Source organism: Falco rusticolus, chromosome 5 (genome assembly GCF_015220075.1).
Source record: "Falco rusticolus isolate bFalRus1 chromosome 5, bFalRus1.pri, whole genome shotgun sequence".
NCBI lineage: Eukaryota > Metazoa > Chordata > Aves > Falconiformes > Falconidae > Falco > Falco rusticolus.
This window is the reverse complement of record NC_051191.1, coordinates 54,902,673-54,930,626: the sequence shown is the minus strand read 5'-3', so window position 1 is coordinate 54,930,626 and position 27,954 is coordinate 54,902,673. Positions and strand designations below refer to the sequence as shown.

Genomic DNA, 27,954 nt, shown 5'->3' with positions numbered 1-27,954 from the left:
TATGCACCCCTCCATAATTAAGCTTATTCTCTTTTTCTCTTGCTTCCAAACCTGACAGTTAGTAACTGTACTTTTTCTGTGCAGAAATTGTGTTTAAATACGATTAGCACTGTGCATCTATGTCCTTTTTATGCTTTTATTGGATTATGCAAGACTAAGAGCTAGGTTTGGTTTGGAGTGGAAGGGGAGACTAGGAGATACTTTGGGAAGTGAGGTACAGAGTATTGCCATTGGTGAGGAACACAGAGCTCCAGCAGTCCCTGCAGTACTCTGCAACAGTGAGACACCAAAAACAGTCTCTTGATCCACCTTTTTTCATTCTCTGCATCCCACTTCTAGGTCCATGTGCAGCTGGTGTGGTTGGAATAAAAATGCCTCGTTACTGTTTGTTTGGAGATACTGTGAACACAGCTTCACGGATGGAATCCACAGGCTTGCGTAAGGATTTAATTTTAGCTGTCAGTGTAACAAGGCCAAAGGTTATTGGTTAGTTTGTGACTGAAGTGTCTGTTTTCAGCTGAGAACAATTTTTAATCAGCTTGCAGAAGTTTTAAAGATGCAGAAGCCCTATTTTTTTTGATTACCAATTATTTCACTGTTCAGCTGGGCAATGAAGAATTGTTCCTTGTTCATGCTTTAGTGCTGGTTAACAGGGAGTACGTAGGCTGGATCACTGGCTGAGTTCCTTTGGAAGGTATAATACTTGTGTGCCTGGAATTTAATTTTACTTTATGAATTGTAGGTATTTGTTCAACCTAGAATTGTATTATAGCTTTGTTGTGTAAATATGTTGACTGTATATGCTATATATTTTAAGTTGAAGCAATTAGGTCTTCAACTTCACCATTAAGGAACTGTACCAAGAGCCATTTTGTCTTCCTTCTGCACAGTGCCTTCACATGACTATTCTCTCTGTAGGTTACTCCCAGCTATGCTCTTTTGGCATCTGAATATTACAGATACTATAGTCACCTGTATTTCAGGTCAATGGCTGTACCAGCTATTCTTCCCTAGATACAGTGCTATGTAGTGGAGTCAGATTTTTTGTGCATTGATGTAACTGATTCTTATATAATTAGACTCTCAGAATTTATGTTGATAATAATTGGAGGAGCTTCTGCTATAGCACCGGCTTTCATATATACAATATCATTATGTGGTATATCTTCAGGCTGAGCTTTCATTGCCTCTTAATTTTTTAGCTTTAAGGATTCATGTAAGTGGTTCCACTATCAACATCCTGAAAAGAACAGACTGCCAATTCCAGTATGAAGTGAGAGGAGAAACATACTTGAAGGTAACCTTTACAATATGCATGCATGAACACAGACTACTAGAGGGATAATACAGAAGTATATTATATAGCTGAGAGTACCCTACAACTTGATTAACAGCTGGGGAACAAGGGTTACAGACCAACTGGTATCACAGTCTCTAATGGTGGAAGACACTTCTATAAAGACAAAACAATGAAGAGCTCCCTAAATCATAAATTAAAGCAACGTAAAGATGTGGAGAATAAATGAAACATACCATTTGTAATAGAAAATTGTGGAGTGAATTCATCTGATGGAAGGGAAGAGGAATCTATTGTTAATTTGCTCATGCTCCCATATCTGTCTATCTACCAATCCATTTATTTCAGTCTATTACACTTGGCAGATGTCTGTGCTTGGGAGCTGATGGCAGGCAGCACAGCTCACCTCTCCCACAGTGTGTGTTTCAAGTCATGGAACAAGGGAGTGGGTGCACAGCTGTATCTCCATTCTTGTTCTTCTCACATCTGATTTTTAAACCTTTGCTGTGAGCATCAGTTACTGAAAACAAGCAAAGACAAACACAGCACGATGTGCAATGCAGCATTATTTAAATAAATTAACAACAGGAAATTACATTCTAATCCTGAAATTGTGCTTTCTCTTCTTTTTCATACATATTTAGGGCAGAGGAACAGAGATTACCTACTGGTTGACGGGTACTGAGGACAAGAAATACAATCTTCCAACACCTCCTTCTGTGTAAGATGATCTTTATATGTTAAAAGGGAAGAGAAATTCCCAGTCTTTGCCCTTTAGCTTTCACTGTTCCTCCCTGGCACTTGTGGGGTTTTTTATACCACTCAGCTTGCCTTCAGCAGTTAGAGGCTTAACAGTATATGTGCATATAAACGTGTAAATATTCACGACATGGAACTATGCATGTGCTGAAGGTTATTTGTGTATATAAGTGCTCAACCTGTTCATTTCCTTGGAAGGGAATTAAGACTTATAGGACAATTGCTGATGTGCTAAGTGCAAGAGATGGACAGAAAAATTAAAAACATTAATATTTCCAAAATTTTAATCTTAATGGCACCTGCGTGTGACAATACAGTGAGAGGATAACTGCAACTGAATGCTCAGATCCCTGTTATGCCTGTGAGCTCTTGCAGGGGAATTCATAGGAGGGATGAAACTTGCAGGATTTTGAGCAGTATTCTGCTAGAAGAGGTGGAGAAAGCTACTGTAGTATTGCACAGGCACGAAGTCTTTCCAAATGGAACAAAAACTTACTTTCTAACACATAAGAGATAAGTTGTCAGGGAAGAAAAATGAGGTTGATATCTTGGAATTGAGCTATCATTTTGTATTAGTATTGAATAAAATATAGTAATAGTGGAGGTGCTGTTTGTTATAAACTACGCAAAATTGAAGTCAGGGTAGCTGGTTGCATTTACTTCATGTGTATTTTGCACACAAGTACTGCATTATTTCCTGCAAACTCATTAGATGTGTAAGTTCCTCACTTTCTGCTCTAAAATCCTGCATACAGTTGCTCTTTACTAAGTGGGAATTTGCTGCCGTCTGCTTTGAAATGACTGTGTTTCAGTACAACTTGAAGCAATTATATTGCAAACTGTATCTGCCAGATATGCTGGTATGTATCACCATTCCCTTATGGTGAAAGACATACGTAAAGTTACCACTTACTTCTACTGCAAAAGTTTTGAATCTCACACAATGTGTTCATTGCACAAATAAAATGTTTTGCTTGTTAATTCCTATGCACCTAAAAGAGAAGAGGAGGCTAAGAGAAAGCTAAAGGTTTTCTCAGGACATTTGCAAAACAGAAACAATCAAACTTTTAATCTACTACAGAATGTCACAAACTTTCTTTTTTTTTTAGTGGAAAGTACAAGTGTTTGTCTCTGTGCTGAGCAGGAAATACTGTCCAGCCTAATTCTATGATACATCTCTTTTATAAACTTAGAACTCCTTATTTTTAATTACTATGATCTGTTGAGACTATCAGAATTATAAAATTGGCAATTCTGGAATTCAACTATTGAAAGTACCTCTTGAGCTGGATCACTGTGGTCAGCGATGTTTTTGTTTTCACTTCCTCATATATGTTGTGACTGATAAAATTGCCCCTTAAAAATGTTATATGGGGGGTACTCCAGCAAAAGCCAGATACACTGCAGAAATTTATGAAAAGGTCGCAACTCTGTTACTGAAGCCCACTAGAAGTTAAATGGTGCAAGTGCTGGTGCCAGTAATGGTGTTGAGAGCTAGAATCTATTTTGATTAGGAGTGAATCTAATTAATGTCTTACTTTTTATGCAAATGATCAATTTTTTTAAGGTCGATAATGACACAGCTACACACCTCCTGTTCAGAGATTCTGATCCATGTCAACTGGAAAAATCACATGGAAATCCTGAATTCTATTCCCAAATCCAGAACCTGAATTTGGTTCTACCCACACATTTTATCAGTGGTGTGTGAATGTAATGAAGATAATCCTGGGATAGAAATGTTTAAAAGACACTGGAGATCTGGGGATCACTAAAAATGTGTGAACTGTTGATTTTTTTTTTCCTGTTCTGTTGCTTTCAGGGAGAACCAGCAGCGGTTACAAGATGACTTAGCAGAAATGATAACCAATATTCTTCAGAAAAGGGAAAATGAAGGATCCAAGATGCAAGAGCTTTCACGGGTAGCTAGCTACCGATCAGGTACCCTGGAATACCTGCAACTGGTCAGCACAGAGAATTCTGCCACATATCTTTAGAACTGGATGTCTACTGTGACTCAAAAAGCTGCAGCAACTCTCTGGACTACTTCATGTGAAGGCTGGAGGCTTATAGCAGAAAGGAAATACCTTTTCAAGCATCCTTTCTACCATCCGACCTGCTATGAGTAAATCAAACCTCTCTCCACTGTAACATTGAAATTGTTGGATGACTTCAGTAGGACACATGCAGCCTGATTTGAGGTAAATGAAAATATCTGCACTTGAGTCTGGAAAATAGTTTGGGGTTTTTTGTTTTGGTTAGCTTTTTAAATGTGATAGCCAGTTCAATAATCCACTTCTAAAAATATTCACAGCAAAGCCTTAACTTGACATGATTTTTAAATGTTGTATTTAATTTGTAATTTTTATTTGAAGAAAGATTTGCTGTAATATATTTGAAAATAACATTAAACATATCATACATAAATCCTGGATATGTTTCCATTTTTCTGCTTCTGTTGTTTTCCCCTGTCTCTCACATGTTTTGTTAAATCAAGCTGACTTTGTTCAAGAGACAACACTTCTGTTATTTACCTTGGGAGATTACTCCAGAAGTTGTATGGTTTCTAAAGCTTTTCTGAATCTCTTGGGCCTGCAAAATGAAACTGGAAATCTTGCAAAACCACACACTTTCATATCTTTTCTCCACTTCTGCTTCTGCCTCCAAATCAGAAGTGCAACAGAAATGAAGGAAAAACTTATCTGAACTCCTTAAACCTCAGAAACTTTCAATTCAACTTTTGGATGAAATTTCACAACCAGGCAGAACTCAGGTTTACTCAGATGATTCACTCATTAACTGATATCATGGCATTTATACTAATAAACAGCTTTAAAAAGCAACCAAAGCACAAGGGACACGTGTAAAAGAAAATCAGCATTCATATGAAGAAATAACAACTAGTGAGTGAAATTTTTGCAAAGGCCTTTTGTGCATTGGTGGCTTTCAAAGCAGAGATACTTCTTTCACCATTGTCAAATCTTGGTCAGTTTTCAAACCATAAAATTCGGTGAAAAATAGTTCTTTTATGTACAGCATTTTTGTCCAAGTTAACAACTTAAATTTTTTTAAAAAGCACAAGCCAGTTGCCTGTTTTTTCTTTGTCAACCTAAACTGCCTTTGTAAGAACACACACACACAAAAAGAACAACCTAGGTGTAAATAGACAGATCTGAAGTGCAAAAATGAAATACTGGAAAAACTAAATACTTAGGTGCTGTAGGGCTTATACTCTTATTTAAAGAATGTAAATTCCCACACTCAGGAACACTGTATACACAGAAACAGCAGATAATATGTAACCAATAGCCACAGCATTATGTGTAACTGATCTTACAGTTGCACTGGCACTAATACCATACCATATTCTATTATATTCTAATACATATATATATATATATATATAAAATATATATGTCTGTGTCCTAATGAAGTGTTCATTGGAATGAGGATAGAAAAAAATTACTTGTATTCTAAAACTGGTAGGTGTTAAAAAGAATATCTGTACATTAAAAGACTGCAGTCTGCTACTGACTGCCCCACGGTGCCAATCGACAAGCTTGGTCTCTGTGTTTGCATTTGAGTGTGCAAATGGCACCACTGGGCTATACACTCAGCCAGTGTAGCTGTAATGCAGTGTTAAGCGCTGGACTCCTCAAGCCTGAAGAAGCCCACCACTACTATGTTAGGCAGACCTGCTCTGATCTTTGACTTGATGTAAGGCTATTTTTTGAAGAAGAGTTTTATGGCTTCTATCCTTGGCACCTCTGAGATAAAAATTATTTTACAGCAAATGTCCGCTGACACTGGTTGAGACCATTAAACAGTGTTTAGTTTTCAGTAGCCCTTCTCTTTCCTGCGTTCTTCAGCTCATAAATTTCATATAATTATTTGAAGATAAATAGTTACCTTAGCAATGAGTTGATGGACCTATCTTCTGGTAGGTTTGTTTTCTACATAGTTTTGTCCTTGCATGTATCTGTCACCATACATGACAATAAAACCAATTTTGACTACCCATTTTAAAAGTTTGCTGCTGGTTTCTAGTTTGAATCTGTCTTAGATTCAATGCCTTACCGTTGCATCTTGTCACCAAATGTTAGATCAAAGAGCTCTCTACCATAAGAAATCTGTCACTGAAGGTCTAGTCATTCACCTCTCCTGCTTTTTTTAAGCAGTGAAACATTATATTATAAACCTAGTGTGAGATAAACTTTTGTTCTCCAAGTGGAAAGGATTTTGGCTGTGTCATCACCATTCATTGGAACTTAACTCACATTAAAAAAAATCCTGCAAATCACTGGGCTGGAAGCATGTGGAAGTGAATCTTTCCAAATACACATCATGAGCTTTGTAGCTGTTAGGTCATATTCAGACTCCACCCTTGTCGCCATCTCATTTTTGTCATGCGTAGAATCATAGAATCATAAAATGGTTTGGTTTGGAAAAGACCTTAAAGATCATCTAGTTCCACCTTCCACTAGACCAGGTTGCTCAAAGCCCCATCCAACCTTGAACACTGCCAGGGATGGGACAGTGCCTCACCACACTCGCAGTGAAGAATTTCTTCCTTCTATCTAATCTAAATCTACCCCTTTTCAGCTTAAAGCCATTACCCCTTGTGCTATCACAACGTGCCTTTGTAAAAAGTCCCTCTCCAGCTTTCCTGTAGGTCTCCTTTAGGTACTGGGAGGCTGCTATATCGTCTCCCCACTCCCCAGAGCCTTCTCTTCTCCAGGCTGAACAACCCCAACTCTCTGCACATCTTCACAGGAGAGGTGCTCCAGCTCTCTGATCATCTTTGTGGCCCTCTGCACCTGCTCCAACAGGTTCATGTCCTTCTTATGTTGGGGGCCCCAGAGCTGAACACAGTACTGCAGGTGGGGTCTCATGAGAGTACAGTAGAGGGGGACAATCACCTTCCCTGACCTGCTGGTCATGTTTCTTTTGATGCAGCCCAGGATATGGTTGGCTTTCTGGGCTGCAAGTGCTCATTGCTGTGTTATCTTGAGTTTCTCATCAACCAACACCACCAAGTCCTTCTCCTCGGGGCTGCTTTCAATCCATTCTCTACCCAGCCTGTATTTGTGCTTGGGATTGCCCCGACCTATGCGTAGGACCTTGCATCTGGCCTTGCTGAATTTCATGAGGTTCACCCCAGCCCAACTCTCAAGCCTCTTGAGGTCCCACTGGATGGCATCCCTTCCCTGCAGCGTGTTGACTGCACCACTCAGCTTGGTGGTGGTGTGGGTGCACTCCATCCCACTGTCCATGCCATCAACAAAGATGTTGAACAGCACTGGTCTCAATAGCAGCCCCTTGAGGAGCGCCATTCATCACTCATCCACACTCCCCTTCTGTTTCATCATTGTGTATTTGTGCTCTCTATCCTGGTTCACATGTGCCTCCAGTTCCTGGCCATGCCCATGACGTGTACAGAGTGTATTTTTTTCCCCCCTGTAGTAATCCTATACAGGGAATTCTATAGAAAATATAATTTTGTATTTTATTTCACCAATACAGTCAAACTGAGAGCAGCATGTGATGGAGGTGAATTTTTCATTTGGAAAAGCCTTTTGAATATATGCCTCCAACACAGCATCCATTCATGATTTGACATTTAAGAGTTATTTTTCTCTGGTGAGGAAAAAAAAAATAACAGTACTGTATTTTATCCTTATCTCTTAGGGAAAAGTACCCCAAAACAAAGCAGGGATCGATAAGGATCCGTTCAGCCAGCAGCAGTGCTACATGGCTTTACCCTGGGCTTCAGGCCAAGGCTTGCTACTTGGCCTGAACTGTTTGGCATGTGACCTTGTTATATGAGGCTATTACAGGCAGCGGTATCAAATTTGAACTATCTTTAACAATTACCAAAACACGTAATCCCAACAGTGGATGTTTTAGGACAGCAGTAGAATATCCAACACTGGGAAAGAAGAAAAGGCAGTTTCTCAAAATGATCTGAATCACAGGGGCAGGGGAAAATCCCACAGCAAGCTGTCTCTATCTGTAGACCCCAGGAAAAGGATTGTCCCTGAGCTTTTCTGCTGAGACACGCACAGCAGTTTTCTTCTCAACAGGACTGAAAGCTGCTCTTCCTCTGATGCAAAACATGTAGTTTGACGAGACACCACCTAACTCCTGTTGCTTAATGGGGGCCTTTCCTGATAAACCTTCAAGCCTTTTGGGATAATCACTCTTAGCAAGCCCAGTGGCCAGCCTGGCGCTCCCTCCTCACTGCCTTGTGTCTCACCAGGCTGGCCAGCATTGTGGTGAGGCCTGACCTCCGCCCGGGCTGCACCCCACGTCCCGCCCGGGCCAGGCAGGCTCCAAACAAGTGCCGAGACCAGGAAGATGCTGGGGCCCTGGGCTCTCTGCTAAGCTTGACCTAACGCTTTCCCCAGCGGCTTCTGCCATCGCCACTGACACGCCAGGTGGGGAGGTGGCCGGGCCGCAGGCCAGCCGGCAGCCCCGGGCCCAACGGCCGCCTCAGAGCTGCCGCCACGACACTTTGGGCGGGAAACGGGGCGAGAAAAGCGGCCGCCGCAGCCGGCTGCCCCCGGGGCACATCCCGCAGGCGGAGGGGAGAGGGCGGCCGGCTCGGGGGCAGCTCTCGCCCCGGCACAGCCACCGGGGCGGGCGCCAGAGGAGGCGGGGGCAGCGGCGAGACCTGCCCTGAGCGATGGAACTTCTTAAAGTCCCGCCGCCTCTCGGCGCCCGGCGGAGTCGCGGGGGAGCAGCAGCAGCATGGTCCGGCTCGGCGGCAGCGTGTGCTGCTGCTGGGGGCTTGTCCTCCTGTGGGCGGCGGCGGGGGGCCGAGCAGGTGAGGCGAGCCGGGGGCGGGGGCCGGCCCAGAGGGGGCGGCAGGGGAGGTTCACCTCGGAGCCCTCTCGCCGGGGCGGGCGGGAAGGGAGGCAGGCAGTGGGGCTGTCCCCAGCCTCGGGGGTGCCAGGCGGCCGGGAGGGGCTGTCCTACCGGCGGAGCCCGGCCTGGGCCGCTGCCGTGGCTCCTGCGGAGACGGCGCGGCTCGCCCGCCCCGGCGGACTCGCCGGGCTCCGCGCCCCGCCGTGGGCTCCTCGCTGCCTCCTCCCCGGCTGGCGCTGGGCGAACACGCTCCCCGTGCCGCCTTGGAAGCGGGCGCGAGGCGGCGGGGGGCCTCGTCCGTCGGCGGTGCCGGGGCCGCCCGTCGCGGCCGTAAGCCCCTCACCGCCCGGAGCGGCCCTGCGGGCGGGGAGGGTCTCGGCTGCCCCCTGGGCTGGCTCCGGGGGCGCCTCATGCCCCGGCCAGGGCGGGCTGGGCCGTGGTGCCTGGTGGATGTTCAGTGCGGGGCACTTCGTTCCTGCATACTTTTCAAAACACCTTTCCAGTTCCCCGAATGGGCGAGGGGAACGAAACTACGGGTTCCACAGATGAGAAGGTGCCTTGAACTCCCAGCGGTGCTGGTTTTTGATGTAATGTGCACGCACGGGAATCATTTGGGATGGACGCTTAATTCTGGCGCGGTGGCCTACAGCATGCTGCAACCTGCATCCGTAACAGGGTTTTATTGCTACCCTGTGGGGTAGAGCATTGTGCGTGTTTCAGAGCTCAAACCTATTGCATGATCTGATGTTTGCCGAGTCGTTAACTTGCGCTGCCATTAGAGTAAGTATGTTACCAGTATCTGGTTCGCCTTGAAAAACTAAAATTGTTTTCTATGGTACAAGCACCACTTCATGCTAGTTTTGTGCTCTCCATTGTTTTTTATCATATGCCTACATAATATAATACTTTTAAAGTTAAAGCTGTAAGACTGTCATTAACCTAATTCAATAACAAACTTTAGTAATGATTTTGAGCTTGTTGACTGCTACAGCTTTTCTGTCTCCTGATTTTAGGGCTTTATTCTTGTTGCAACTTCAGAGTCAGATTTAGATGGAAACAGAATTTGGCAAATGCCATAATGGCATATTTTGGTGAGCTTCACAGTTTTTTATAGATTCTTGGCTTTCCACTTAAAAATTGCATTTCTTCTTGGTTTGAGAATCATTGCAGCTGTGGGCACCATGCGCTGTGGTATCTAACCATGTGCTAGAAAAGACATGCTAGTGAGGGATGTTATTTTTTTTTTTTTTTCAAAGTGTGGAACATTTACTAGCAACTGGAAGGGCAGGGAAAGGAGTCTTTAAATGAGGGAATTTAAGGGATGCCGAGCAAGAGTGGAGTATGTGAAAGTGAAGCTGCTTCTGGAAGATCAATAGACGTTGGTGACAGACAGCAGCCATTTGGAGCAGAATGCCCATTAGAGAATTCTGGATGCCATTTGTACTGTTGGCAATAGTAGGGTTTTGGGGAGCAAATCTCAGCAGGAGATTTTCTCCCTCTTTTACTGCTTTCAATGAATTCTGGAGATCTTAAAGGCTGGATTCAGTGCTTATCTTCTAGGAAATTCCTAGTTCATTTATTAATTGCCACAAAACAAGGAGAAATTCAGTTAACAGTTGTTTTAATGTGTCCAAAATGTTACAAGCGTATCATTTTGCAGACAGCCCTACCTCACCTTGCAGACCTGCCTTTCAAACTTTACTGAATTGGCAAAAACTTTACCACTACATTAGCAGGATTGAGGGAAGGGTCAACCATAAATGATGCAGAGGAAGTGAAAGGAAGTTGAGAGTATGAAATACTTTCAGCAATACCTGCCTGTTTCCTTATATCACAATGGAAGTAGAAAACCACTAAGGAGCAAATAGAAATGCCTTTAGGCTATTTCATGGAGTAAACTTGGCCTTCAGCATTGTGATTTTATTTTTTTTGTAATTGGTTCATTCTTTTTTGGCATTTCAAATGCCTTGAAGATTCTTCATCATACAGTTTGGAAACTTTCTGAAGAATGTTCTCTGGTAAAAATGACTTAAATTGAGGGTCTAGGAGATTAGTGAAGCTACTTACGAAACTTATTATTTTTGTTTCCTCTTTGGATGACCTATAACTGTTTTGGCAAGTTTACTTCATTAGCTAAGCTTTACTAGTAAGTATCCTTGTGAACATGAAAACCATACCAGACTCAAACTCTTAATAGTTCACATTTGAATATTACTTCTCTCTCATGTAAGAACAAATCAGGGGATTAGGCTTCAAATAATGACAGACCTGTTAGAGGCAAACTGGCAAATTATTTAGATCTGAAATGTAAGAGGAAATAGGATGAATTAAGGCCAGTAGAACAGAAAACACAAATAGCTTGTATTCAAGCAGAACAAGAAAGCATTTACCCCTTTAATTGAAAATTACTGGGGTTTGTGTTAAGTTCTCGTGTGGTTTAAGCTAATCTCTGAAGAAGTCCTGAAGTACTTAACATTTGTTTTGTAATGGATTCTAATCATAACTGTACTTGGAAGTCTCAGTTGTACCATAGAGGTATACAACCTTTTTTGAATAGTTAAAAGGATAGTTCTAAAAGTTTTAATGGGAAAATAGGACAAAATATCAAATTACAAAATTGAGCAGAAACATCAGATGCTCCCTGTTAAGGTTGACCTGAAATATTTAAATGCTGTACTGTGCTAATATAATCTTTACTACTGAACATCAGCTGTAGGAGAGCGTATACCGAAAACAGGAGATGTGCAACTTTTTACTAGTTTTTTTTCTGTTTCTAAGTTGTGCAAAGCTGGTTTTCACTGAAACAGCAGAGTGATGGCTTCCTCATTTAGTGGAAAGTGTATAGGTGCAATCTACAGAATATGTACTAACACATCTACAAAAACCTTCACAATTGAAAAGGCGGAGATAAAAATAGGCATGTAAATTAAATATAAAAAATAATAGTTAAGGAAGCCACGGGTTTTCCTGTTATTAGGAGATGCTCACAGTTGTTAATTTAGGTTGTTACATGCAACCTAATCCATGCTTCGTTGCTGGTAAGTTGGCTTGTTTCTCAGACCAAGAAAAATACTAATATTAATTCTCACCCCCAGACACTGCAGCTCTTTCATCTACAAGGAAAAGGGAGTTCTGTTAATTTCTCAGTTGGAAAGTCCAGTAGCCTACCTAGTTATATGTATGTCTTTAAAACAGCTTATGGCTGGGAAAGCATAAGGAAAAGCAGCTGTTGCATATTGCCGAACAAATTTTACTGGTAGTCTTAAGGCATGTGAGGTGTTATTTTTGTAGGTATAGTTTATTTAATAAATATCAGTGACAATTATCAAATAGTGTTTGTTAGATGGTCTTGTGCCATCTAGTTGTACTGCTTTCTTCCACTATTCTGTTCTTTCATTACAAGTTACTGCTACTCGTTCATATCCTTTTCAGTGTCCGGTTTCCTCTTTGTTTCATCTTGCCTCGGTCCTCTACTTTAGTATTTCCTTTAATTGCTTTCTCCATATTCTTATGAACATGTATGCATTTTCACTCTCCCGCTGCCACCAAATAAAAGACAATTTCCACTTTTAACATAACCTTGCAAGTGACTGTATTGAACCAAAAAGACAGAGAATGGTTTTGTCATTTTGGCCTAAAAACCAAGGGGATTACCACTACCTCCTAGCCATGGCCAAAATATTTTCATTTTTCCATTATTTAGGGTATAAACTTGGCTAAAAGCAGATACTTCTTACTTGTTGAAGAAATTCTTAACACTCTCCCAAATGTAGTCCCTATTTCTGGATCTTTAACAAAATCATTGATGTATCTTTTTAAAAACAGGCAGTTTGAGGAAATATTCCTCCCAGTTCCTACTGACTGCAGAAAGGAGAAGGAACGCTTCATTTCCATGCTTGTTTTGTTATTGCACTTCTCCAGTTCTGTCTCCCACCATACAGTATACTGGTGGTTGTGGTGGAACTCTGTGTTGCTGATGCTATGCAGTTCTCCTGGCTGGCTGGTTGCATGGAAGGGAATGGTAACTCCACTGACCTACCCTGTCCCCAGGGATTTTGAGTCATTCATTGCAGTAAATAGTGTGCTTTGGCTTGTTATTTAGGTTGTTCTGAGCGATACTTTTATGGAATAGCACAGATTGTCCCAGTCTTTTCTGTTCTTCTCAGTTTTAATAGGCTGAAATACTTGTCAGCATTCTCAGCTACACACTGGGAAGTCTAACCTCAATGATAAGAGGATGACTTGGAGATTCATGGAGAAGTTGATTTGGATTCATATGGTAGAAGTTACCAATAGAGCTGCTAGTGTAAGGGATACCTGGACCCCTGCCTCGCTCTCCAAAAATAAACATGAAAATCTTAGCATTATTCAAGGGGAAGGTTCCTGTAGTTACAGGACACATACGGGATTATTTGGAAATGTGTAGTTGCTTCTTGAATATCTACGTTGCCTGTTATACTTCAGTTCTGGATGGCTTTCTTGGCAAAGGTAGTGCTGCTAGTTTAGATGAATGCAGCTTAAAATTGTAACAGACTGGGTGATAGCAAATGCTTCAGTCACACTGTAAAGCATGTTTTAAGTGTACACAGATTTACAAACTTGTAGTTTTAACTCTAGCTGTAGTAAGAGAAAGACTTATTTTCTAAATTATAACAATTACTATATGATTATATACATGTTCCTTGAAATAAACATAGCGATTTTGCATGTAGGCATTTTGACTCTTTAGACCAGGGCAGTTAGATTTGCAGAAACTGACATAAAAATTAGTGAGGTGAAATGGGACCATAATTGAATGAGTTGGGGAAAAAAATAGTAACTCAGTAATGGGAAATGGTCTTTTCCAGCATTATTGTTAAGTCACATCTATGACAGCTGCCTTGATGCTGTTCCTCTAAAGGCCTCTCCAGGTTTGTTGCAAATTATCCTGTAATTTAATGTTTCCCCTTCTTTCCCATCCTCTTCTACTCCTGGTTTCCTTTGGTTTAAATCTGTCATGTAGTGAAGTTGGGGCAGGGCAAACTTCAAAGGTAATTGAAAAGTTTGTTCTGACTTTTGAAAATAGCTTTGCATGTTCATGCTCTGGCAGAGCATAAAACAAAGAAACACAGCCTACTGTGTTAGAGTACCTGTGTCAGGTCTGTCTGGCACTGGGATCAACCTTCTTTTACAAAAGAAAGCGATGGCTATTTTGCTTTAGGTAGAAGAAAGTTTCTTTGACTTACTTTGACATATTTAGTCTGTGGGCACTAATAACAATGCCCAGCTACCCTGGTTCCTCTTGACTACTTACCACCTTTTTGCAGCCTACTGAAGAGATGGGGAAGAAGATTATCTTTTGCCCTACTTGGTTCTTGCTGTTTTTACCCATTCTTCAGCTGTCTTTGTGTACTGGGCATGTGGCCAGCCTCTCCCCTGCCTCACAGTGGGCTTCTTGGTTGGAATCAGTCTTTCCATTTACTGTTGGACAGGCAAGTTGTGTTCTGCATTGACCACTTGCACCACTTCTTCTCAGGACCTCCCTTTCCCTGACCTCTTTGCTTATATAAGTTTTAGCTTTGTGAAGTGGCCTGCCTTTGACTCTTTTTAATGATGACCTTTACCAGCCTGCTCTTCTATTTATAGATATTTTCAGTCTGAGTGATTCCCATGTTTACCCTTAATCTAAAGTAGCAATTACTGCATGTATTACTAGAAGATAGTTAAGGACATAACAGAAAACTAATGTTATAGCTGCTTGAAAAGCTATCCAAAGTTTGTCACGTCTCAGTCCTTTAAATAGCCTCAGTACCTGGCAGATGAAAAACATGTTTTTTAAACACTGTGTTCCAAGACCCTGAAGTGACTTCATCTCTAAATAGATTTGTGTAAAAACTTCTATTCATAGAATGGGAGAAAAAAACCCCACAGGTCCTTCACTACTAAAATTCGTTTCTAGTTAACGCTTTTCCTGTTCGCTTGAGAAGTGTCTCATGAAGACTGACATAGTGTGTTGTGGTACAAAGCCTGGCTGGAGGCCAGTAACAGTCGTGTATGCCAGTGGTCAATACTGTTCAGCATCTTCCTTAATTATCTCTCTGGGTGATGGGGCAGAGTGTACCCTCGGTGAGTTTGCTGATGATACACCAGAGGGCTTTGCTGCCATTCGGAAGGACCTCAGCAGGCTGGAGAAATGGGCTGGCGGGAACCTCGTGCAGTTCCACAAAGGGAAATGCCAAGTCCTGACTAGGGGAGGAACGGCCTCATGTACCAATATATGCTTGGGGCTGACTTTGGAAAGCAGCTTTGCAGAAAAGGGTCTGGGAGTCCTGGTGGACACCAAGCTGAACATAAGCCAGCAATATGCCATTATGGCAAAAAAGGGCAACTGTCTCCTGAGCTGTGTTAGGAGTGTTGCCAGCAGGTTGAGAGAAGTGATCCTTCCCTCTGCTCAGCACTGGTAAGGCCATGCCTAGAGTGCGGTGCCCAGTTCTGGGCTCCCCAGTACAAGAGAGATCGAGCTACTCGACAGAGTATGGGAAAGGGCTGTGAAGGTGATTGAGGGACTGGAGCAGCTCTCACATGAGGAATAGCTGGGAAAGCTGGGACTGTTCCACCTGGAGAACAGGAGGCTCAGTCGGGATCTCATGGATGTGTACAAATGCCTGAAGGGAGGGTGTAAAGAAGACAGAACCAGGCTCTTTTCAGTGGTGCCCAGGGACAGGACCAGAGGCAGTGGGCAAAACTGAAACACAGGAGGTTCCCTCTGAACATTAGAAGACACCTTTTTACTATGAGGGTGAGTGAGCACTGGCACAGGTTGCCCAGAGAAGCTGTGAAACCTCCATCCTTGTAAGTACTCAAAAGCTGTCTGGATATGAAACCTGGGCAACTGGCTGTAGATTACCCTGCTTTAGCAGCAGTGTTGGACAAGATGACCTCTAGAGGTCCCTTTCCAAACTCTGCCACTCTATGATTCTCATTAAGAAAGAGTTTTAGCTATTCTTGCTGGAACTCTAGGAGAATAACAGCTTTCCAGCTGTTGAATGACACAGATTATTCAACAGTCTGGTAAAATAGATGAAAACTGGCTTAAAGCAACTGAGTAACTGCTCTGTCAGAAAGTGATTAGTTGGAGAACGAGTTTAGTTCTTGGAAAATGTTCTTTTTTATTCAAATATGTCATGGCTCTTCATAAAAATAGTTTATTTATGTTATGTTTTAGAGGACTGAATAAAGTGTGTGTACTTAATTTGAAATCAAACTTGCTGCTTTATCACAAACATTTTACTTACAGCATTTTGAAGACCATAAAGTGTTGTGCTGGCATTATATTGCTCTTTACATGGTTCCATTATTATAGCATGCATAATAAGTATGTTGTGTAAGGTCATCCAGAATTAGATCTAGCTTTCTAGTTTGCAGCTGTTATGGGCATGATACACAAAACAAATTGATGTAAGGAGTAGTAACCAAATTCTAATTCATTGCTTTAAACTGGCAGGACTAGTTGCCACACGCTGGAGAAGGGTCAGGGGAATAAAACCATTGCAGGTTTCTCAGTAGTTCTGTTTGAGTTTATCCCTTAAAATGTTTCAAATAATTCTGGGAACTCTTGACTCAAGATTTTTGAACTCTTTTCACTTGTAATACTGTAGTAATGATTTGATCAGTCATGAACAGAGATCTGATATAATCAGGTCCCATTTTAGGGAAGGTTGAATTTGAGGTGTAGTGGGGTTTTTTTGTAAAGCATTTTATCTTGCTCTTTGTTCTTCAGCTGAGCAGGATTAAAGCCCAATTAATTAAGAACATTTCTTAAACAGCAGTCCAAGCAGAACTCTGAGCAGTCTAGTGCCTTTCCTTTCTGTTAATTTTGTACTTGGGATCAATTCTATTTCAGCTGGGTGATGGGGATTGTGTGTCTTACAAAAGATTGCATACCTGTGGTGCTTTTGTCTTTAAGGCTGTGATCCACTGAGTTCTGGTGCTCCTGTTGGGTAATGCCACTTCCAGGGTTAATTGACCAGAAAGACAGTTTAGGAAACTTTTGCAGCCTTTTTGAACCATTAGGTGGAAAACCAAGTCAAAAGTAGCTTATGATCCTTTGCAGTTGCTAAGGCATGCTGTTTTCTAAAGTTAATTTCAGTAAGATTTGTATAGATTTTCTTATGGACCAGATAAGGAAATACTTCTGGAATTTTATGTCAAGTCTCAGCTATGTTGGAATTCTACAGTGAAAGAGTTGTAGATAATTTCCAGAAGAGTACCATGAGAATATTAACTGTAAGTTTTTTGTCTTGGTAAAGCTCCAGTTAGCTGTCATGCCACACATTAAGTGTTGTTCTCCATAAGAACTAAACCTGATGGAGAGCTGTCAAATTTTAAAATTGCCAAAATATTGTCTTGACATTTCAGTATTGGATAGGAAATACCTATTAATGTTTGTTTGTTTCCGTTGCCCCTTTTCTCCACCATAGAAATCCACTATGCAACTGTGTACTGGAATAGAGCTGAAAAAACACTTCAGCTCAAGAATATACTGGACAGGAGTGGAGATGCCTATGGTTTCTACAACAACACTATGTTGACAACAGGTTGGGGAGTTCTGGAGATCAGAGCAGGCTACGGCAGGCAGACCTTAAGCAATGAAGATATCATGTATGCAGCTGGCTTCTTGGAAGGCTATCTCACAGCTCCGTAAGTACTTCAGGAAGTAACACAACTTATGACACTTCTAGTGGATTTCTGTACTTGTGAGTTTGTTTGTTTTTTCATTTCCCTTAATTCCCATCTATTTAAAGTGACCACATGCTGCGAAGTTGTATGCTGTTCTTTTTATTAGTAGCAAGTATGAAGTATAACTACTTCATTATGGAATCAAGATGTGCCTTCTGCTTCTTATCCTGCAGGCTCTTCTAACACCTTGGTGAGACAGAGAAGTACTGTATCTATATTACTGATTAAGTAATGTAGTCACAGAATAGTGTATATGTAAGGAAGTGCATAAGCCCTATGTTGTAAATAATTATAAAAAGGGTAGTGGAAAGAGTAGTTATTTTCCCAGTCTGTAGTTAGGTGACAGACCAACAACAGATGAGACAATTGAGAGCAGATCAAACAGGGAGAAATGTTGCTACCAAGGTTTGCAGGGCTTCCTTAAGGACCTTTTTCAGCAAACACTGCCAAGAAACTGCTGGGGAGCAGCTACTAAAACTTCAAAGCATGGAGAGTTTAGTCTGTCTTGGACAATTTTTTTTAAAAAACCAACTGATAGGCCTGAAGGCAGACTGGTGTGTGTCTAGAAGGGTCAATGTATTCCTGAAAGCCTTTGAAGAGAAGACGAGGGACTGAATCTCTCTCACACTGCAGATCTATGAAAACTGACAGAATTTTGTGATTGTTATGAATCCAGAGCACTTTTTTTCTAAAAGGAAAAAAAAAACCCCACCCAAAAAACTATCAAACAACTACCAACAAAAAATAACTCCAAAACCAAACCCTGTTCTTTTCTTTACTAAGTTGGAAGACAGAATGGCATTATGACATACTAACTGGTAGGATACAGCTGGTGATATAGTTAAGAATGTAACATGTGTTTTCTTGTTGAACAATCTCCATCTTCTTCTTTATCGAACTAGTCACAGGAAAAGAAAAATTCCCAAATTCTTATGCATGGCTGGGGAATAGTTGGGAGATGCTTGCGATGGATATGATTACATGAATTTGACTTTACCAGCTTGCTTCTGGAACACTAAAATAAATACCTATAGGCTGCATTGAACAGGCCAGCAAGGGAAGGTTGTCTGTTGAACAGTTGTCAGATAAGGCTGCTGGACAAGATGATATTAATTAGTAAGACATTTTAAGATCAGTTAAGATTTCTGGATAGTTCTCTGATCATATGGCGTGATAATGTGACTCTTTAGTAGGCTTTACTGTGGAGGGGCAGCTAGGTCTCTGGAGAGCCTAAAGGAAATTCAATACTGTAATATTTGTCAATAACAAAACACTTCTGAGGGAAAGAGTAAAGGAATCCTAGAGTTCTGAGTGCACAACGTGAATTCCAGACAGGAAAGGCAATGAAGTACATGAGAGATCTGGATGTATGTTGTTGGATTATTTGGCATAAGAGGTTACTGTTATGTGCTATTAATTCAGTTTATGTAAACTACATATGGTTCTGGGGGTTGCCAGTGTTAGAATATTGTTAAAATTAGGTATTACTCAACAGATTTTTTTTTTTCACTAAGGTTTTACCTAGGTGTACTCATTTCTAAGTGGTTAAGTTTAAGCTTTGTCATACTACAGAGAGCCAAATGCATTCTAGATTTGTCTTCCTGGCTTTTAAACAAACCAGTATATCCCCATTCCTTTAAACATGGTTTGGATGTGAAACAGTCTGCAAGGATTTTATCTGATATTTTAGTCTATGCTTAGGTTTAGGGGAGGGAGATTTCCCCTTTGTTTTTTCCATGGGTGTTAAGTGAAGAGTCACAGAAGTGAAGGTACTTCTAAAATTATTTTGCTCAAAGCTTTTGCCTTCTCCAGTTTCCTAGCCCTAGCCGTTGTTACTGTAGGGCTACCAGCTCCAGCACTGAGTGGCCCTTGGTAGAGAAGTGGATATAGCAGAAAGAGTAATGAACAGAGATCCTGAAGTCTGTGAATGTGAAGTTGAGGGTTGATCAGTGTAGAAAAATAGGGTTTGAGACTTCAGCTTTTAAGCAAAGTAGGAAATTCAACTGTTTCAAAGGAGCTGAGTATGAGAGTGGGTTAAGATGCAACAACAGAACTAGCCAAAGCCTTTTGTTTCTGAGGAAATCCACTGAGAAATCCTCTGGCAGAGCCAAACCTGAAAATGCTTACCATCACTGAAATGACTATCAAATATTATACATATTGTCTGAATTTGGTTTTTGGCTGTGTCTTTTTCCCATTGTACATCTGTAACTACACTGGGAGCATATTTCTCACAAGGGTTTATGAATATAAGCTTTTTCTGTTAGGTCTTGTAAAGCTATTTTGGATAAAGAGGGCTTTTCCTGAAGCTAAGAATATGTATTGAAAATGTTCCAGCTAAGGAGCGGAGATGAATTAGTGATATACTCCCTTGGCTCTTGAGAAGGCAGAGAACCTATTACTTCAGCTTTTAGCTGCATAACCTTCGTGGTTTTTTTATTCAGCACACTGCAACTAATGAATCCTCTTACACATTGTTTGCAATTTCCTGAACTGTGGAAGCAGTGAGAACTCACTAAGTTTGCAGATGTTAAGATTGCTTTCAGAGCTCCATTTCTCTTCTTTATCTTGTCTAGAGAGTCATAGAATCCTAATTAACATGCAGGTAGATGTTCTTTCTTTGGGACAGTTACAGAAGTCTTCTGAAGTAAAACTGGGAAACAGCCTTTCTCAGTTTGTAACTCTGTTCCCATCAGACTGCCTGGCCCATTCAGCCTGTCTTCAGGGAAGCTCTCTAGCACCATCAGGACTTAGGATGTCTCTAAACACTCATCCTGCTTTTGCACACACTGGTGTCCTCAGTAGCTATGCAACCATCCTTTTTAAGGACTTGCTAACAATGAGGAAGTGTAACAATATGTTTAACTGTGGGGAAGGCTTTATTTGCATCAGCAACCATGTAGCGACTGGAGTGAAGACTGTCACTTCCCAGCATAAGCACCGCCTTGGGTGGCTTAGGCACAGCCCTCCAATGTGAAAACATTGGGTACGTCTAGTAATTGAAATGCCCTCTAGCACATTGCTACCTGTAGCCTGAACAACTCCAAGGTCTCCAGCTGTCTCGCTGGTACATTTGTAGTAATGACTCCATAAAGCAGAAGTGACCCAGCGTGGCTCTTTGCAGAAACCCTGAAGTCCTACTAGGAGGAGCTCTGATGTGATGCATTAATGGGAAGGATATGTTGCATGCCTGATCCTAGGCTGAAGTATTCCTGCAGATGCTGTCTGGTGAGCAGGAACTCCAGCTTATCCAGCTTGACAGTACCTGCAATTTGGAGACCTTTAGAAAGTCTCAGCTAGCTCAGTTCTTGTATTACACTTAGGGCATAGTTTTCTAGACACAGCTAGGTCTCCTCATGTAAGCAAAAGAGTGACCATCTCTCTTTGTCATGTGTTTGCTTTGTCCTTAGCAGGAATCTAAGCAGAATGTAAGACAGCTGGATTTGTAAAAAACTACGCCAAAACATGAAAATATGAGACAAACTAGAACTGTCCAATCCCAGATTACTGGGGAAGAATTAATCTTGGCTCTAGTTGTATAGGTCTGTGATAGAAAAAGCAATAGCTAAGCTAGTCAGACCTGTTTACCAGTAAGGGTAGAAACACAAGCCTTTTCTAGAGCATGATTCATCTTTCTAGTGCTGGCATCTGATCCAGATAGTAGCTGTCTAGTTTAAAAACGCATAGTTAGGGGTTGGATACAGCTAATATTAGTGCCTGTAGTGGCTGGAGAGGCAGGTATTTTTTTTTTATCCCCAGCCTTTCATGTCTGTAAGGTCCAGTCCTATCATCCAGCCAAAGATGTTTGTTCTGGTTTTCTTGGGTATGAATTCTCTTCCTCCATTACCAACAGAGAAGTGTTGTTAATGAGGCCTTACTTTACTTGGGCAATGGCAGAGTGTGTCCAAATCCATGACATTACTTTTAATTGCTGCCAATTGGGGCATGCTGGGTGCCTAAGAGCAGTATTTAAGTTTGAAACAACATTAATTTTACTTTTTTTCTGATATAACCTCAGCTGACTTGAGTCCTGTCATCTTCCTGCCTAATTTGAAGAAGCAGGGTTCTGCTTTGCTGTTTTGAGACTTAAGTGTTCTTGGCCCAGCTTTGTAAATTGCCTTGCATTTGGCCTTAGATAAGTTGCAAAGACTTACCTTCCTATAATGATCCAGTTTACTTCAGAGGATAATACCCTTACAAAACATGCAAGCCATGCACATGGAAGCTTTGTTAAAACAAAAAATTTACACAGAGCAAGGGAAAAATTCTCAATAACCTTGGGTGTTTAAAACGGAAAAATCAGTTCCAGGAATTGCCTGTGCTCTGATAGCATACACAAGAAGGAAGGCCATTAAACTGTTTTCAGTCCCCTGATTCTGAACTAACCCAGGCTCTGCATCAGTGAACACAGCTTAAAGATACTACTGGTGTAAAATCTGCTTTGTGTTGCGTGACCTTTTGAGTGCAACATGTAGAGAGTAGAGCCTGGAAGCCTGATCATCTGTCCTGGCCTAGGCAGTGATTAGTTTCTTGGCTGGTTTTATCCTCTACATCTGGTTCTCATTCCTAAAAGACCATCTGCCAGATAGACTGTCTCTTGCTTTTTGCTCCTCTTCCCTAGTGCCATGAGAGCTCTGACTTGTAGTATGGAGTATGTTATGCTATAATTTCCTTCCTAAAACTACTTGGGATTTTTATTTGCTAAATTCTCTGTGACAGCAGAGGTGGATAAAATCTCTATGTCTCTTCAACTTTCTTGTCCTCTTCAAGAAGTGGGTTATGATTATGGCATGTAGTCTTGTCTTACATGGGAGATGGGAAGCTCTAGAACTAAAACTGGTAACTGTAGCTGCAGTTTCATAAAAGGTGTAACAGTGCAAAGCTGGCAAATGCTCCCCCTCTTGCCCCAGCATCTCCCTCCACAGATCCAGTCTCTCCAGCCTATGTCTGCCCTGGCACTGATCAGGCCCTTCCATGCATCGGTTCATCTGCGAACACAGTAGAGAGCTGCCTTCTTTGCACCAGCTCTGTTGCTTATATGTCTACATAACAACCTAATTCAAGCTGCAAACTGCCAGAAAAATAATTAACTTTTTTTGCTGGGTTAGTGTTTTGCCTGAATGTATGCAGACAATTACATTTGGTAGTCAGAATGGTACCAGAGCTAAGAAGAAAGCAGGGTCATGCTATCAAGTACTTAAATAGCTGGGAACAGGGAAGGGACAGAAAGAGAGGGGAGAGGGTCAATGTGAGTATCAGCAAACCATTCAGTCATCTCTGGTCTATTCTCTAATTATGCCCAGAGAAAAACTGGGAAGAGCTCCTGTCTGCATCCCTCTCAGAGGAAGCTGCCCTCCTGAGTTTTAATACAGGGAATTCTGTCCTGCTGGCATGTACCTTCCTTGAGGCTGGTATCTGTTTCTTAGTTCTGTTTTCTTTCAGCACTTGATAAGAGCTAACTTTGCTGATGACTGATGTAGTTCTGTTAACTCCAGACCTCAACAAAATAATTTCCTGCAGATTTCCACCTAGAACTAAATATTTTTCTCCTCTCTGTGTCTTTTTTTTTTTTCTTTCTTCTTAAATTCAGTGGGTCAAAAAAATGTTGATTAAGTTTGACCCAAATTCAGAAATGTTGGAAGCTTTGTTTAGGCTTGAATAAGACTATTACGTTTCACCTAAGGAGGGGTGATTTTAACTTCTGGGCTCCCGAGCAATTTTTGGCCGTTGATTCCATCTTGAAATGTAAAGGACTTCTCTTAAACAAAAGTACCAACAAACTCAAAGAACCCTTACAACTTTTGTTCCTATTAGTTAATGGAGATGAAACAGTTAACTGAATTCAACAAAAAACCTCCCGCACAATAATTTTGGTGTCCATAAAGCTGAATTGGTTCAGAGCTGGCTTGAGAGGGAGTTTCTGTGGGAACGTGTAGGATCAATTTATATTCACTTTAGAAATATTTAGCCTAATCAGGAAGGAAGGAAAATGGTTAATGGTAAGTAAAACCTGCTAGGTATCAGGCTGAAATTATCTCTCACAACTGAATCAGCAAATTATATTCTCCTTACTTGTGTGGGTTTTTTTGGTTCCAAGTGGAATAGCTGTCCAGTAAACTATTTCTGTTGTGCTTTAAATTAACGTGTTAACACTTTCAAGGTGCTTCTGGCCTACAAATATTTGCTGAATGTGAAGTTTTCTATGACATAGTTCAATCACATTCTTGCATATCTTTCCATTGTATAGCAATTTAAACAATCAACTTGTGTTACATTTGCTGTTTATTGTGCACTGAAGTAATTTCTGTGATTAGAAAAAGCTTACTTTGTGGACTGTGGTGCTTATCCCTTGTGCTTGTTGATCAACGGGTTGGTAAGAAAAAGGAAGGGAAGACACAAAAGAATAACTTCTGTTACTCTTGTTCTTTCAGGCAAATGTATGACCATGCTGCAAATATGTACCCACAGTTAATTAAGAATCCTACTGTTCGAAGTGGAGTTCAGAATTTTATGGCGTATGTATTTTGTTACTAGAAAAAAAATTATTTGAGGCTTGGGTTTGGAGGATGACAGAATTTTGGAGGATTTTTTATTTTCTTCCTTATGGGCTAAAGAAAATATATGCTTCCTTTCCCTCCACTTGAATACCAGTAGTATGAAAAAAATTTCTAAATATACATATGTCCTTCCCCAATGCTGATTCTTTCAAAGAAATGTTTAAAACCATTGCTACAAAGGGGTGTGGGTTAATACCAATGAATTCTGAAGGTCATTCTAGTCAAAATCCTTTTCTAAAAAGCTGGTATTTTGAATGTTACACTGAAGTGTGCAGTCTCCTGGCACCTTAATCTTTTTAGCATTATGTATTCTTTCTTTCCTCTGTTAGGTTAGCACTTTGTATATTCTACCACTGCTGTAAATTCTGTTCTAATCACAAAAGTCCTGATTCAGTTTTCTCTTCAGCTGTATAAATAAAAATAATTCCGCTCAAATAATGCAGCTACACTGGTGGGAAAGTACAAGTGGGAGAAGAACCAGGCCAGGTGCTGGGAAAGTGATTAGCAGTTATTTAAATCTCCTTAGATTTATGTTTTCTTCTGTTACAAATACTTCTGTGAAACTTCGGTTATTTCTGGGGACTATTCTTCCATCTTTCCCTTGTCTTGTATTTTCCACAAGGGGTTATATATCTGACTAATTCTGTTATTGGTGCACATATATAAGGTTGACTGGGTTTGGCTTTCCCCCAAAAAGAAGAGGGGAAAAAAAATTCTTAGCATTCCTTTGCTATCATTTTTCAGCATTGCTGCCCTTCTTGTGAGAAAAATGGGTTAGCTACCACATCAATGGGGCTTTTTTCCAGAATGATTCAGCATAGTAGCTGTATCCCCCAAGATGCACTGTTGGATGGAGGGGGGCAGTACTAGATGGCCTTGAATAATTTTCCTGTTGCCTATATCCTAGATTCCTACATTGCTGCTGTACTTTATAGCAGTTTTGCAATAGGGGCTGCTGTGTTGTCCTGTATGCTTTGATCATATCCCCATTCCCTCTGACATACTTCTTGCATCTTGTTACTTCCAGAAAGCTAAATCTGGCTGGTTTTATCACCCCTATACTGCTGGAAGAGTTTGCTTCCTAGCCAGGCTCATTCTCTTTTTCTTGTTGCTGTACATAACACTGGATGGTTAGATACAGGAGGGTGGAAGAGGCTGGAATCTAGTCCTGACTTACTTTTTAACACCTGTGGTTCTTCTGTGGCCCTTTGTGCACAGCAAAGGAGGTAACTCTGGTTGTTCCTTATAATGTCGGCTGTTCTTGCCCTAGGGTCCATTCAGCTTGTGTTGCCTCATGCCCTAAACCTGGGTTATTTGGCTAGTAACTGATTGGATTTGGCACACAGGATGGTTGCGTTTCACCTCCCACATTTTACCAAGAGGCATAGCAGTGGTTCTTAGGCAGTGTTTGAGCACCACTGGCAGAAAGCCTTCATTGTGCTTGTACCTAGGAGAGAGAAACAGGCTCTTCAAAGGCCAGTCTATTTTACCCTTAAATAGACATTTAAAAGGGAATGGTTGATCTGACTTATCAGATGCTTGTTTCCCTTTACTGCCTATATGGGGATGCTAGATCTGACATAGCAGAGTCCCCCACAGAGGTGGAGTACAAATTCTTCTCTGATACTGAAGTCTGGTAGAGGCACACTGCTGCAGGGTATGTTCCATGGATCTGAACACTTATATCCTTTGGGTGTAACATCTATGCCTGCAGGATTGCCAGAGCATGGTTTGCCTCAAAACACTAGGAAGGTTGGATCAGCTGGGCTATAATACATTTGTCTCTTCCCTGCATTATCAATTACACTCTAAAAGAAAAACAAGAAACCCCCAACCTGTTTGTTCCTCTGCAGGAAGCAAGATCAATGGACAAGACAACAAATCAGAAATAATAAGGATGACCCATTTTGGAGGCATGCTGGCTATATTATTGCACAGTTGGATGGTCTGTACATGGGAGCCCTCGAGTGGGCTAAACTACACAAAAAACCAGTAAGATTACTGAATCTCTTTTTCAGTAGCTTGGGGTGGGATGTCAGACGACAAAGATGGGAGAAGGGAATCTACTATTTTGGGAAAAAAAAAAAAAAAAAAAAAAGAAAAAGCATAGTTAGTGGCAAGTACTCATTCTGCATGCCATTCTACAAAAATGTCAGTGGCTGTTCAGTGTATCTAATGTGACTGAGCACTCAAGTTATGTCACCAGAGATCCTTTGCACTGGACTTGGAACGCTGTGCGTTCATGTGCTGTTTAGTTTGTGGGAGGCTTTTGCATCCATGTGTGAAATGTTGGAAGACTGCTAAAAGTGCTTGCTGTCCTCACTTTACAACTGTTACTGAGCAAGTGACCCTCTAGGTATAAAGACTAGCTGCAATAGCATGGATCAGCATGTAGGGAGTGTATTGAAGCCTTTGTTCTTATTTTCCAAGTATCTGATTTCAAAGCTTAAAAAGCCTCTCATTTTGGAATATTTTACACTGCTAAATGTCTTCTCCTGTTCTCCTTCTAAGTCTCCCATTACAAAATAAACGGTCAATGCTGTGACAGGCCAAATGGGGTAGTTTTTTGGGCGGTGGGGCTGGTTTTGGGTGGTGTGTGGGGTTTTTTTTGTTCCTAATTGTGTTTTTTTGTTGTGGTGTTCATTGTTGTTGTTTTTTTTTTTTAAATTCAATTAGAATTGTGCTCTGGATCATCAGCTTGTGTGAAATAGCAGAGCTCCTTTAGTTCAGTAGAGCTGTGGTGATTAGAATGCTGTTCTTGAGTCTAATGTCTAATAGGTCCCCTCAATGTAAGAGGGAAGACTTGAGTAACTGTAGTTGACCCTTTTTGTCTTGAATTAATAATATCAAGAATTTTTAGGGGAGGTGGGAGTCCTAAATTATAAACAATTGGGTTTTAGTAAAATGCTCATCTTTCTTGTGCAGAACTTACTCTGGGGCTTTCATGAATGGGGAACCAGCTCAGGCTAAAGTATTCACAATCATGGAAAAAAAACCCCATCCTGATGGGTCTGAGTTTTAGGGAAGATACCAAGAAACCTTGTCTCTCTAGGAAACTTATTCATTAATTCTCTCTCATAACACCTGTATCTGAAGAGCCATGCAAAGCTCATTTACATTCTTGGCTGCTTCAGAGTCCTTTAGATTCTGATGGGAGAAGTGGAAAGTGCTAGTTTGTGTCTGAGCTATTTCTTTATAGTAGGCATGTCCTACCTGCAATATGTATTCCCTGCTACTTATTTAACTATTTGATACTGGAAAGCACTTACCTCTGAAGTGACTGAGTAATTTTTATCTTCTTCTCAGAGATCTCATCAGCATGCCTATATAAAAATGGTGCATTTAGTGAAAGTTCAGGCATGTGGTTCTGTCTGAAGTATGTTCCCTCTATTCTTGAACTATGTGCAGTGGATATGTTTATTATTTCTTTTCACAAATGTGGCTGGAGCAGCTGGTAGGATTTATTTTGATTCCTTCCTATATCATTCATATTTTTAGATTTGGGCATTATCACCTGTGGTGAGATCCATATCTCTTTATCCAAGCAAGAATGTTCCCTGTGTATGTATTTCTCACTTGAGATGGTGCTGCAGTTCCATCTGTTTGCCAGAGCCAGGAAGTTAACATCAGTCTCTTGCCTTTGAGCACAGTTTGGACAGCTGCTCTTGCACCTGGGTGTTAGGTTTTCCTTGGCGTCAAAATGGTACCTGACAACTCTGCGAAAGTACAGGCAGTTACCTTTGTTGCATACAATGC

General features: G+C 41.1%; 2 protein-coding genes across 2 annotated transcripts in view; both read left to right on the top strand.

The window, feature by feature from the left end:
- Positions 1 to 4,400, top strand: part of GUCY2C (guanylate cyclase 2C) — a 48,225-nt gene extending 43,825 nt beyond the window's left edge. The window contains exons 24-27 of the mRNA XM_037390390.1: positions 340 to 438; positions 1,203 to 1,297; positions 1,942 to 2,018; positions 3,879 to 4,400. Coding sequence (XP_037246287.1) covers positions 340 to 438; positions 1,203 to 1,297; positions 1,942 to 2,018; positions 3,879 to 4,053 — 446 coding nt within the window. The 3' untranslated portion in view covers positions 4,054 to 4,400. The remainder of the gene's footprint in view (positions 1 to 339; positions 439 to 1,202; positions 1,298 to 1,941; positions 2,019 to 3,878) is intronic.
- A 4,354-nt stretch (positions 4,401 to 8,754) lies between these two features.
- The window catches only part of PLBD1 (phospholipase B domain containing 1), a 39,187-nt gene continuing 19,987 nt past the window's right edge, over positions 8,755 to 27,954 (top strand). The window contains exons 1-4 of the mRNA XM_037389162.1: positions 8,755 to 8,882; positions 17,383 to 17,602; positions 24,073 to 24,156; positions 26,052 to 26,190. Of these exons, the coding sequence (XP_037245059.1) occupies positions 8,807 to 8,882; positions 17,383 to 17,602; positions 24,073 to 24,156; positions 26,052 to 26,190 (519 nt within the window). The 5' untranslated portion in view covers positions 8,755 to 8,806. The remainder of the gene's footprint in view (positions 8,883 to 17,382; positions 17,603 to 24,072; positions 24,157 to 26,051; positions 26,191 to 27,954) is intronic.